The sequence below is a fragment of the Eumetopias jubatus genome, unplaced genomic scaffold (genome assembly GCF_037043125.1).
Source record: "Eumetopias jubatus isolate StellerSeaLion01/CBP00866 unplaced genomic scaffold, mEumJub1_p1.0 scaffold_1, whole genome shotgun sequence".
NCBI lineage: Eukaryota > Metazoa > Chordata > Mammalia > Carnivora > Otariidae > Eumetopias > Eumetopias jubatus.
The window spans coordinates 48,727,398-48,741,321 of NW_028274807.1; the positions used below are offsets into that span (position 1 = coordinate 48,727,398).

At 38.9% G+C, this 13,924-nt stretch overlaps 1 protein-coding gene across 5 annotated transcripts in view; it reads left to right on the forward strand.

Annotated features, from left to right (window-relative positions):
• NXPE3 (neurexophilin and PC-esterase domain family member 3) overlaps window positions 1-13,924 on the forward strand; it is a 45,869-nt gene that overhangs the window by 14,344 nt on the left and 17,601 nt on the right. For all 5 annotated transcript variants that reach the window (XM_028119229.2, XM_028119230.2, XM_028119231.2 and 2 more), the window contains one exon: window positions 11,893-12,647. In XM_028119229.2, coding sequence (XP_027975030.1) covers window positions 11,893-12,647 — 755 coding nt within the window. The remainder of the gene's footprint in view (window positions 1-11,892; window positions 12,648-13,924) is intronic.

Here is a 13,924-nt window from a genome sequence, read left to right on the forward strand (position 1 = left end):
TTTCTTCTTTGCCTGTAGATATTAGTCTCTTTTTCTGATAGCACTCATTTATCAGACTTACATTTGCCACCTCACTTGGAATTGTATGTGAGGAGCTGGTTGCAGAGTTGGGCGAGGTGTGAGTTTAGCACTCAGGGTGTTGGGGTGCTTGTGGGCCCGGTGGGGAGATTGTCAGGTGAGGTTCTCCCATAGGCTTATGGATCAACTTCCTGCTAAAGTTCTCAGCGCAGTCAGCAAGTACTGCATCCCTTCAATGCCTTTGATACTTTCATTTGCCTTTTTCCTGATCTCCTCCCTCCCACCAGTCATGGAGGTCCAGCTTCAGTACTCTGGGCGCTGCTGGAGAGAAATGAGTTTCTCCACCAGCATCGGATTCAGCAGGGATAGCTGAGTATTAACTCACCACTCTCCTTTTCCCTCTTGGGAGAGGATGCTGCCAGATGGTTCAGCTACACTGTGTTGTGTTGGGGGAGGGACAGCACTGGCAGTTTCTGTTAACCGCTCCACTCTGTCACCAGTGGCAAGCTGGAATCTCCTCCTCTAGGGAAGGCTGGATTTCCACAAATTCTTTTTCATTCACTGGGATCTGCCCAGGTCAGCACTCTTCAGGTTTTTCCCGACTGTGGCCATGAGGGGTTAGGGCAGGTTCACTGGCTCTTCTGCAGCCTGTGCTGAATCTGTCTGCCTATTACCTGATGCATGTGTGGGTGAGACGCCTAGGTCCCCTGGCGTATGATGCTGTTTCCCACAACTCCCATAAAGGCACTTTTGTTTGTGGTTGGGTGCCTGATTAGTTGTTGAAAGAGGGACAAAAAAGGAGGAATGGCTTAAGCTGTTACATGCTGATGTCAATTCTGCTAAGAGGAAATTTTCAGTCATTTTTGTTTCCTCTATTTTTTTTTTAAAGATTTTATATTTGAGAAGGAGAGAGGGAGCATGAACAGGGTGAGGGGCAGAGGGAGAAGCAGACTCCCCGCTGAGCAGGGAGCCTGACTGGGGGGCTCGATTCCGGGACTCCAGGATCATGACCTGAGCCAGAGGCAGACTGAGCCACACAGGCACCCCCCTCTTAATTCTTTAAATTAACAAATAATACCATGTTCTCCTTTAAAATGAAGGCTCCTAATGAAATCCTTTCCATTGAAAATATCTGTAAGTGTAAAATGGAAGAAACCACAGATTCTAAGATAATTAAAAATTCTTTTTGTATTTTGGGATTATTTTTACCTTGTGTGGTATTATTTTTACCTGTATAAGATTTTGAAGTGTTTTGGCATAGGTGGGGAGCTTGAGGCATTTAAGTGGTTTGTAACAGGTAATACTAGCTATTGAGGAGAATAATTTTTGGCTTTGCTTTGTTGTTATTGGTTTTTTTCCCCCTTGCAGTTTAGCTCATTATATAATGTTGATCAGTTTCCTGGGTTAAGTACTAAAAAGGTTCTGCACACAATTTCCAGTGTGTATGTGGGGGGTTTTTCTACACCACAAGGCAATTTGTGGATGTCAGTAGGGTATTCTACAATTCAACTCAATTCTGACACTATCTACCTGGAAATTGCATTGTATCCCACATATTAAGCGCTCAGTTCTACAAGACTGTCTTTCCCTCCTGCTGCACCACACACACACACACTATAGATGTCATTTGTAAATTTGGGTTGTCACCTGTGCTTCTACCAACTGGGTATAGATTGGAGTTTCCAGTGACCCCCACCTTGGGTTTAATTAATTTGTTAGGGTGGTTCAGCAGAACTCAGAGATACATTTTACCTACTAAATTACTGGTTTATTATAAAAGGATATAACTCAAGAACAACCAGATGGAAGAGATGCATAGGGCAAGGTATGTGGCAAGGGAATGGAACTTCCATGCTCTCTGTGTGTGCCACTGTCTCTGAATCTCCATGTGTTTACCATCGTGGAAGCTCTCCAGAGCTCATCCTATTGGGTTTTTATGGAGGTTTCATTCCACAGGTATGATTGATTAAGTCATTAGCCATTGGCAGTTGATTCTACTTCCAGCCACTCTCCCCTTCCCAGAGCTGAAGGGGTGGGACTGAAAGGTTTAATCCTCTAGTCATGGTTGGTTCCCCTGGCAACCAGCCCCCATCCTTAGGTGCTTTCCAAAAGTCACCTCATTAAAATCGACCCAGTTGTGGTGGAAAGGGGTTTGTTTTGAATAAGACACGTATTTCAACTTTATAGCTCTGAAGTGTTTTCAGGAACTGAAGACAAAAAACCAATTTTATAACAATAAAAGCCCACATAGATCAGTGAAACAGCATAAAGAGCCCAGAAATATATCCATGCCTATTGGGTCAATTAATCTATGACAAAAGAGGCAAGAATATACAATGGAAAAAAGTCTCTTCAATAAATGGTGCTGGGAAAACTAGACAGCTACATGCAAAAGAGTGAAACTGGACCACTATTTTAAACCATACACAAAAATAAACTCAAAATGGATTAAAGACTTAAATGTGAGACCTGAAACCATAAAATTGCTAAAAGAAAACCTAGTACTTACTCTCTTGGACATTGACCTTAACAACATATTTATGCATATATTTCCTAAAGCAAGGGAAGCAAAAGCAAAATTAAACTATTGGGACTACACCAAAATAAAAATTTTTTGCACAACAAAGGACCATCAACAAAACAAAAAGGCATTCTACTGAATGAGAGAAGATATTTGCAAATGATATATCTGATAATGGGTTCATAGCCAAAATATATCAAAAAACAATACCAAAAAAAAAATCCAATTAAAAAATGGGCAGAAGACCTGAATAGACATTTTTCCAAAGAAGACATGCAGATGGCCAGCAGACACATCAAGAGATACTCAGCATCACTATTCATCAGGGAAATGCACATCAGGACCACAATAAGATATCACCTCACACCATTTGGAATGGCTAGTATCAAAAAGATAAGAAATAACAAGTATTGGCAAAGATGTAGAGAAAAGGGACTTCTTGTGCACTGTTGGTGGGAATGTAAATTGGTGCAGCTACTGTAGAAAACAGTATGGAGGTTTCCCCAAAAATTAAAAATGGAAATACCATATGATCCAGTAATTCCACTACTGGGTATTTACCCAAAGAAAATGAAAACAGTAATTCAAAAAGATATCTGCACCCCTATGTTTATTGCAGCATTATTTACAAAAGCCAAGATGTGGAAGCAACCCATGTGTCTATTGATGGATGAATGAATAAAGAAGATGTGGTATATATACACAGTGGACTATTACTTAGCCATAAAAAAGAATGAAGTCTTATCATTTGCCACAACATAGATAGAGCTAGAAGGTATTATGCTAGGTGAAATAAGTCAGAAAGATACCATATGACTTCACTTATATGTGGAATTTATAATCAAAAGAAATGAACAAACAAAGAAAAAGACTCTTAAATACAGAGAACAAACTGGTGGTTGGCAGAGGGGAGGTGGGGGTTGGGAAATGGGCAAAATAGATGAAGGGGATTAAGAGGTACAAACTTCCAGTTATAAAATGTGTATGTCAGAGAGACAGTAAGTATAGCATAGGGAATATAGTCAATAATATTGTAATAATGTAGGATTATGGATGGTAAGTTCACTTACCGTGGTAAGGATTGAATAATGTACAGAATTGTCAAATCAATATGTTGTATACCTGAAACTACTATAACACTACATGTCAATTATACTTCAATAATTAAAAAAAAAGATAAAGCAGGTGTCTTGTGGACAACATATAATTGAGTCGTTTTTTTGATCTACTCTGATGACTTGTGACTTTATTATTATTATTTTTTTAAAGATTTTATTTATTTATTAGAGAGAGACAGTGAGAGAGGGAACACAGGGGGAGTGGAAGAGGGAGAAGCAGGCTTCCCACTGAGCAGGAGCTTGATGCGCAGGGCTCAATCCACCTGAGTCGAAAGGCAGCAGCTTAACGACTAAGCCACCCAGGCGCCCCTGACTTATGACTTTTAATTGGTGCATTTAGCTCATTAATGTTTAGAATGATTATTGATACAGTTAGATTAATGCCTATCATATTTGTTATTGTTTTCTTTTTCTTCTTTTTTTAAGATTTTATTTATTTGAGAGACAGCGAGAGAGGGATAGAGAGCACTGAGGGAGGGGGAGAAGCAGACTCCCTGCTGAGATCATGACCTGAGCTGGAGGCAGATGCTTAACTGACTGAGCCACCCAGGCGCCCCTTGTTATTGTTTTCTACTCAATGTCCTTGTTTTTGTTTCTATTGTCTTCTCTTTTTTTTGCCTTTTATGGTTTTAATTGAGCATTTTACATATTCCATCTTCTCTCTTATTGCTATATTAATTATATTTGTTATTTTACTTCTTTAAGTGATTTCCTAAGAGTTTGCAATATGCATTTACAATTAATCCAAATCTACTATCAGTTAACTTGAAACTGCTTCTTTGATAGTGCAGATATCTTGTAATAACAAAATGTTCCTAATTTCTTCCTCCTGTCCTTTGTATAATCATTGTTATTTATTTCACTTATACATAAACATATATATACACATATGCATGTGTAATTGAATGCATTGTTGCTGTTATTATTTTGGGCAAATTGTTATCTGTTAGATCGATTATGAATATGATAAGTAATCACAAAAGTTGATTAGTAATTACTCTTGAAGAATAAATTGTTGGCTGAGGGGAAAAAAAATATGAGAAGTAAAAGTTTTTATTTTACCTTTACTTATTTATTCTCCGGTGCTGTTCCTCTTTTTATGTAGAACAGGGTTTCTGATCTATATCCTTTCCTTTTCCCTGAAGAACTTCTTTTAACATTTTTTGTTAGACAGGTCTGGTGGCAACAAATTCTCTCAGTTTCACCGAAGAAAGTCTTTACTTCACGTCTGAAGGGTAATTTTGCAATGTATGGAAGTCTAGGGTTGTTGTTGTTTTTTTTCTCTCAATTCCTTTAGCATTGCCTTCCACTTCTCATGATTTCCCAGAAGTTAGATGTAATTCTTATATTTGCTCCTCCAAAAATGAGGGTTTTTAAAATCCCCTTTGGTTTCTTTCAAGATCTTTTATCTTTCACTTTCTGCAGTTTGAATATGATATACCTGGATGTAGTTGGGTTTTTTTTGTGTGTGTTTATCCTACTTGGTATTCTCTTGGCTTCCTAGATGGGTGGTTTGATATCTGACATTAATTAGGGGATATTTTCAGTCATAATTATTTTAATATTTCTTCTGTTCCTTTTTTCTGATCCTTTTGGTATTACTGTTGGGGATTGTTGCACCTTTTATAATATTCCCATAGCTCTTAAATACTCTGTTCCCATTTTTTCATTCTTTTTTCCTCTTTGATTTTTAGTTTTGGAAGTTTCCATTGACATATCCTCAAGTTCAGAGATTCTTTGCTCAGTTGTGTCTGGTCTGCTAATGAGACTTTCAAAAGCATTCTTTATTTCTGTTACATTGCTTTTGGTCTCTGGCATTTCTTTTAATTTTTTGATGTTTAGTTTTTAAAGACTTTTTAACTTATTTTTATTATTATTGATTTTTTAAAGGCAATTTCTTTTTCTTTTTTTAAGATTTTATTTATTTGAGAGAGAGAGAGAGCAAGCACAAAGGGAGAGTGAGAGGGAGAAGCAGATTCCCTGCTGAGCAGAGAGCCCTACATGATGTGGGGCTCAGTCCCAGGACCTTGAGATCATGACCTGGGCTGAAGACAGACACTTAACCAGCTGAGCCACCTAGGCACCCCTAAAGACTATTTTAAAAAAGATCTTTTATTTTTAAGTGATCTCTACACCCAACATGGGGCTCAAACTCACAACCCTGATATCAAGAGTTGCATGCTCTATACCAGCTGAACCAGCCAGGTGCCCCAAAGATTTTTTTAAGAAAAGTTTTATGTTTAAAGCAAAATTTTTTTTATTATTAAGTTTTTTATTTTAATTCCAGTATAGTTAACATACAGTGATATATTAGTTTCAGGTGTACAATATAGTGATTCAGCAATTCTATACATCATTACTCAGCTCATCATAAGTATACTGTTAACCCCTTCCACGTATTTCACCCATCCCCACCCACCTTTCTTCTGATATGCTTTATTTTAAATGAGTACCTTCTGTTAAAGTTATTTTTCTTTCAGCAAGAACTTGAAGCATACTTCAGAAGACATGGTTATAAAAGATATCTATAAAACATTCCATTCAAGAAAAATAGAATATACATTTTCTTCAAGTACACACAGAAGAAGAATACCCTGGTTAAATCACATAAAAAGAGACATAACAAATATTAACATTTAAGAAGACTGAAATCATACCAAGTATATTTTTTAACCACAGTGGTGCAAAACTAAAGATCAACAATAAAATAAAGCTGAAAAATCTACAATGTAAATATTATATATTTAATATGTAAATATTAAGCACCACACTACTGCACAAGCAATTGGCCTAATAAGGAAATAGCAAATCAAAATATGTCTCAAAACAAAAGGAAAAAACAATATTCCAAAACATATGGGTTGCGGCAAAAGCAGATGTTAGACTGAAATTTATGCTATAAGTGTTTGTATTAAGAAAAAAAGTTGAGGGGCACCTGGGTGGCTCAGTTGGTTAAATGTCTGCCTTCGGCTCAAGTCATGATCCCAGGGTCCTGGGATTGAGACCTGTGTTGGGCTCCTGCTCAGTGGGGAGTCTGCTTTTCCCTCTGCCTCTCACCTGACCTGTGCTCTCTATCTCTCAAATAAATAAAATCTTAAAAAAAAGGGGGGGAGCCCTGGGTGGCTCAGTTGGTTAGGTGTCTACCTTTGGCTCAGGTCATGATCCTGGATCGAGCCCCACGTTGGGCTCTCTGCTCTGCGGGGAGCCTGTTTCTCCCTCTCCTTCTGTCTGCTGCTCCCCCTGCTTGTGCACTTTCTGTCTCTCTCTTTGTTAATATATAAATAAAATCTTAAAAAAAAAGTAAAAGAATAAAGAGCAAAAAAATTTAAAGAAAGGAAAAAAGTTGAAATAACTTGACACCACAAGGAACTAGAAAAAGAAGAAACTTAGCTGAAATTTAGTAGAGAAGAAAACAACAAAGAAAAATCAGAAACAAATAAAATAGAGACCAGAATAAATAATCACATAACATTTAAAGTAATGACCAGTTTTTAAAAAAAATATTGGCAATGCTTTAACTACATTAAGAAAAAAAAGACTCAAAAACCAAAATGAGAAATGGAAGAGAAAGCAATACAACAGATAGCCACAGAAATACATAGTGTGATAACAGGTTACTATAAACAATTATATACTAAAAGATCAGATATCTTAGGAAAAAAACCCGGATAATTCCTAAAAACACACAAGTCACCAAGATTGTATCATGAATTTTGAATCCAAGAGGTAGAAAAATCTTCTTAGACCAATAACAAGAATGAAAATTGAATTAGGAATCAAAAATCTCCCAGCACAGAAAAGTCTAAGACCTCATGGTTTCATTGGTGAATTCTACCAAACATTAAAAAAAATAAGGACAATATTTATCAAAATGTTATCAGTAATGGAATAGAGGGAACACATTCAAAATCATTCCATGAGGCCAGTATTACCCTGATACCAAAGCAGAGAAAAACAACAGGGGTGTTTGGGTGGCTCAGTCGGTTTGGTGTCTGACTCTTGATCTCAGGTCTCCATCTCAGGATTGTGAGTTCAAGCCCCACATTGGGCTCTATTCTGGGCATGGAGCCTACTTCAACAACAACAAACAGTACAAGAACAAAAAAGTCTAATTTTTCCAATGTAAGTATTGCTATTCAGACTGAATTTTCTTTTGACATCTATTTGCATGTTTCTCTACCCCCTTACTTTCAATCTGCAGGTGTCTTTAGGTCTAAAATGAGTCTTTTGTAGGCTTAAAGCAAAATTGACAGGAGATGTTTTGTGCTGGTCTCAGCCTCTTGATAACCACTCTTGTTTCTGGACTGGCTCTTGTGATTCTTACTGTGACTGCAAGCAGGAAACTTTGAAAAACAACAAGTCTTATTATTCATAGGTCCTGGAGGGTGTACAGCACACCTGGGGCAACACAGTGAGGTCACGGGTAGAGAAAGAGAGAAAGAGTGTAGGCCTGGGGTTCTGCTGTTTTGAGGGTATCTGAGGACAAGGACCTGGGGTTTCACAGGTTCACTCTTTATTGGTGAATTTAAAACATAAGAGTGGGAATTTAAAGCACAGGAAGTGGTCAATTATCTAAATCTCCCAAGATCTCTAAAGCAAAGGAGCCTATTGCAGGAGGTGGTGGCCTGGCTTTATCTAGTCTTGTGGCTGGCATTGTGGTTTTTTTTTTTTTTCAAGATCTTATTTATTTACTTGACAGCAAGCGAGAGAGCACACAAGCAGGGGGAACAGCAGGCAGAGGGAGAGGGAGAAGCAGGCTTCCCGCTGAGCAGGGAGCCCGACACAAGGCTTGATCCCAGGACTCTGAGATCATGGCCTGAGCTGAAGGCAGCCGCTTAACTGACTGAGCCACCCAGGCATCGCTGGCATTGTGTTTTTCCGAGATAGCTGTCTTTGAAGTGGATACCTCTTTGAAATGCATGTCTTGGCAATCAAAATTGAGGTCAGGCACTTGAATTACAAAAAAGAAAAAACAACTGTCAGGGCTTACACTATAGGAGGATTACAGAGATTTCCCATATACTCTTTGCCCCTTTATATGCTTAGCCTCTCCCATTATTATCATTATTCACCGGAATGGGTACATTTTTTGACCAAGGAAAAGTGTACCTTGACATACCATGATTACCCAAGGTCCCTAGTGTACCTCAGTGTTCTCTATTGGTGTTGTATATTCTACAGGTTTAGACAAATGTGTAATGATATCCATCATTATAGTATTATACAGAGTATTTTCTCTCCCTAAAAATCCTCTCTGCTTTGTTTGGCATTTCTTTTTTCTTTTTTTTGGTATGCTTTTTAAATTTCATTTTATTTATTTATTTTTTTAAGATTTTATTTATTTGACAGAGGGAGACACAGCGAGAGGGAACACAAGCAGGGGGAGTGGAAGAGGGAGAAGCAGGCTTCCCGCTGAGCAGGGCTCCATCCCAGGACGCTGGATCATGATCTGAGCCGAAGGCAGACGCTTAACGACTGAGCCACCCAGGCGCCCCTAAATTTCATTTTATTTTATCTAAATTCAATTAATTAACATATAGTGTATTATTAGTTTCAGAGGTAGAGTTTAGTGATTCATCAGTTGCATATAACACCAAGTGCTCATTACATTAAGTGCCCTCCTTAATGCCCATCACCCAGTTACACCATCCCCCCACCCACCTCCCCTCCAGCAACCCTGTTTGTTTTCTAGAGTTAAGAGTCTCTTATGTTTGTCTCCTCTGATTTTGTCTTACCTTATTTTTCCCTCCTTTTCTCTTTGATCCCCTGTGTTCTTAAATTACATATATGAATGAAATCATATAATTGTCTTTCTCTGATTGGCTTATTTCACTTAACATAATAACCTCTAGTTCCATCCACATTGTTGGAAATAGTGAGATTTCATTTTTTTTTATGGCTGAGTAATATTCTATTGTGTGTGTGTATATACACACACACACACACACACACACACACACACACACACCACATCTTTATTTGTTCATCTGTCAGTGGACATCTGGGCTCTTTCCATAGTTTGGCTATTGTGGACATTGTTGCTATAAACATTGGGGTGTGGTGCCCCTTTGGATCACTATGTTTGTATCCTTTGGATAAATACCTAGTAGTGCAATTGTTGGGTGATGGGGTAGCCCTATTTTCAACTTTTTGAGGGACCACCGTACTATTTTTCCAGAGTGGCTGCGCCAGCTTGCATTCCCACCACCAGTGCAGGAGGGTTCCCCTTTCTCTGCATCCTTGCCAACATCTGTCGTTTCCTGACTTGTTAATTTTAGCCATTCTGACCCGTGTGAGGTGGTATCTCATTGGGGTTTTGATTTGTATTTCCCTGATGCCGAGTGATGTTGAGCATTTTTTCATGTGTCTATTGGCCATTTGGATGTCTTCTTTGGAGAAACGTCTGTTCATACCTTCTTTCCATTTCTTGACTGGATTATTTGTTTTTTGGGTGTTGAGTTTGCTAAGTTTTTTTTTTTTTTTAAAGATTTTATTTGTTCATTTGACAGAGACATGGCGAGAGAGGGAACACAAGCAGGGGGAGTGGGAGAGGGAGAAGCAGGCTTCCCACAGAGCAGGGAGCCTGATGTAGGGCTGGATCCCAGGACCCTGGTACCACGACCCGAACTGAAGGCAGATGCCCAACGACTGAGCCACCCAGGTGCCCCGAGTTTGATAAGTTCTTTATAGAGTCTGGATACTAGCCCTTTATCTGATGACGTTTACAAATATCTTCTCCCATTCAGTAGGTTGTCTTACAGTGTTGTCGACTGTTTCCTTTGCCGTGCAAAACCTTTTTATCTTGATGAAGTCCTAATCGTTCATTTTTGCTTTTGTTTCCCTTGCCTTTTAAGATGTGTCTAGCAAGAAGTTGCTGCGGCTGAGGTAGAAGAGGTTCCTGCTTGTGTTCTCCTCTAGGATTTTGATGGATTTCTGTCTCACATTTAGGTCTTTCATCCATTTTGAGATTATTTTAGTGTATGGAATAAGAAAATGGTCCAGTTTCATTCTTCTGCATGTGGCTGTCCAGTTTTCCCAATACTATCTGTTGAAGATACTTTTTTATTTTTTAAAGATTTTATTTATTAGAGAGAGAGAGAGAGAGAAAGAGCATAAGCAGGGGGAACAGCAGAGGGAGAAGAAGAAGCAGACTTCCCGCTGGGGAGCAGGGAGCCTGATGCGGGGTTTGATTCCAGGACCCTGGGACCATGACCAGAGCTGAAAGCAGACGCTTATCTGACTGAGTCACCCAGGCATCCCAAGACCGTCTTTTTTCCATTGGACACTGTTTCCTGCTTTGTTGAAATTAGTTGACCATAGAGTTGAGGGTCCATTTCTGGGTTCTCTATTCTTGGCATTTCTTTTTCATTCTTTCTTGGAATTTCCATCTCTCCTTCCAGTGCCCATCTGTTCTTTCACATTGTCTGCTTTTTCCTTTAGAGGCCTTAGCATATTAATCCTAGTTGTTTTAAATTACTGGTCTGATTATTTCAACAACCCTGCCATATCTAAGTCTGGTTCTGATGTTTGATTTGTGTTTTCAAGCTATGTTTTTTATCTTTTAGTATGTCTTACAGTTTTTTGTTGAAAGCTGAATGTGATATACTGGGTAAAAGGAACTCTGATAAATAAACTTTTAGTTGTGAGGTGTGGGGGAGGTGAAGCATTTTATCGTCCTATGGGTAAGTCTTAGTCCTTTAGTGAGCCCTTGCTACCGGGCTGTGAACTTCAAAAGTGCTTCTTAGTCCTCACACTACACTCCTTAAGTTGAATAGATGGTTAGAATGGGCTGGAGCTGGGTATGTCTCCTACCCCGGTTTGGTGAAGTGCTGATAAAACCCCAATAGATTAGGCTCTAGTACAATAGTTTTTCTTGAGGGCAGACCTTGTTAAGAACAGAATGTTCTGTTGTATTTCCAAATGGTTCCTTTTCTTATTTTCCTGGAAGCATGAGAGTTTTTTCTACTGATATTTACTGTGGGCACCCGATTGAGCTCCTGGAGGTAAAATTCATAGACGTGTGGAGGATCTTTCTTTGACCTTATTCCTCATCTTGATTTCACTGTATTGCAAAAAGATAACCCTGTAAAACTAGTGAACTCTGATTTTTGAACCAATGTCATCCCAAGTAGTTTTTTTTTTTTAAAGTTAAACTGAAGCAGAGATATATTTGGTTGATATAAGGAAATTTATTGTAGCTGTCTGTGGCTTCTGTTTTTGTGTTTTTCTCTTCAGTACTTGGACCATGAGACTGTTTCAGCCACGTTCATCGATAGCAGTGGACAGTTTGTTTCCTCCCAGGTGACAGGAGTTAGCCGGAATCCTTACTGTGGCTATGAGCACCAGACCCTGTCCAGCCGAGAGCGCATGGAGGAGGACTCCTTGCTGGCCGCCTTGCAGTGGCAGGTGCCTGATGTGGGTCCCGTCCCCTTTCTGAAGAGCACTGACCCTTCTTCCAGCTACTTCGTTATCTTGAACTCTGCAGCCTTCTTCAAGGTGGGAAGCCAACTAGAAGTGCTGGTTCATGTACAGGATTTTCAAAGAAAGCCCAAGAAATATGGTGGAGACTACCTGCAGGCCAGAATCCACTCCCCAAAGCTGCAGGCAGGGGCTGTGGGCAGAGTGGTAGACTACCAGAATGGGTTTTACAAGGTCTTTTTTACTTTGCTCTGGCCAGGCAGAGTTAAAGTGTCCATATCTCTCGTCCACCCCACCGAAGGGATCAGAGTTCTTCAGCACCTGCAAGAAGAGAAACCACACAGGGTCTATTTCAAGAGTCTGTTCCGTTCAGGAAGAATTTCTGAAACCACGGAGTGTAATGTGTGTCTTCCTGGCAGTCTGCCCCTGTGTAACTTTACAGATCTCTACACTGGAGAACCCTGGTTCTGCTTCAAACCAAAGAAGCTCCCTTGCAGTAGCAGAATTAACCATTTCAAAGGTGGATACCTGAAGGGCCTTCTAACTGCTGCAGAGAATGCTTTCTTCCAGAGGTACGTGCTCCTTGTTCAAGGGGGTATTTTAAGGGTCCTTTTCTACTGTTTTTGTCCCGATTAGGAGACAGCGTCCCATTTAGGAGACTTTCTTGTCTTGGTTATTTGCTTCATATATCTCTCTGAAGTTGGCCCAATTTGGGAGAGATAGTGAATAAGAAAATAAATATTTATATTTTGTGAATAGTTTTTATTTATTTATTTTTCATTTTTTAGGTTCTTTTTATTTTTAAGTAATCTCTACACCAAATGTGGGGCTCGAACCCATAACCCTGAGATCAAGTTGCATGCTCCACTGACTAAGCCAGCCAGGTGCCTCCTTGTGAATAGTTTTTAAAAAGTGAACCTAAGAGCTTATTCCAGTTCAAATGAAAGACCTTTTGCCCTTATGTTTTACTTTAGAACTACAGAGCATACCTGTAGCTATGTAAGAAAGCTCACTTATTCACAGAACAGATCAAAAAATCATCTAAGAACTAGAGGTCTTGTAGTCAGGCCAGTGGTTTAGCTTCATGTCTAATAAAATAAAAAAAATGTAAGTGGCATATTATCAGTTATTAAAATCATATAAACATGTATTGATAGAAAAAACACTATGACTATGACCACATTGCTGGGTTGACTTAATGATAAACATGGGAAGCCAGGAATACCACAGCAAATTATATTTTTTAAATTAATAGTTGTTGAAATTTTTGCTTTGCTGTGCACAAATTTCTGTTTTTGAACATAAGTGTAAAACTTTTTCAGCATAATGATCAAGATATGGAACAGTGTGCGGAAGAGAATGTATGGGATCAGTTCGAATTAAAATGTTTTCTTCGACATCCCATGTAGTTCTGAAGTAAAATAGCATGCCTAAGGAAAAAAAGTTAGAAAGCCATATGGTCAAAAAGTCCAATTATTTGAAAGAATGTAAAAATGTCTTTTATTTTTTCATGAAATAAATAACTTAAAAAATACTGGTAGAGAGGTAGTTTTGTGGAGCACATCTAGGCAACCCCCCAAAATTTTGTTTTATGTCCACTCATTCCTCAATGGGGGAAAAGTGCCTACCATCAGGTATGTAGTCTATAGGAGCTCCTACAATAAAGCCCTTTGATTTTTCACTTCTGGAGTCAGCTTTTGGTCCTACCAGTTTTAAAATACACATTTGGTGGACTCATGCCATGCTGTTAGAAGACCGGCAGAGGGAGCACTACTCAAAGTATTTACTGTACTGTTCTTCAGTATACACAAAAAACTCAGTACACAAGGACTTTAGCTTTAGTTTTATC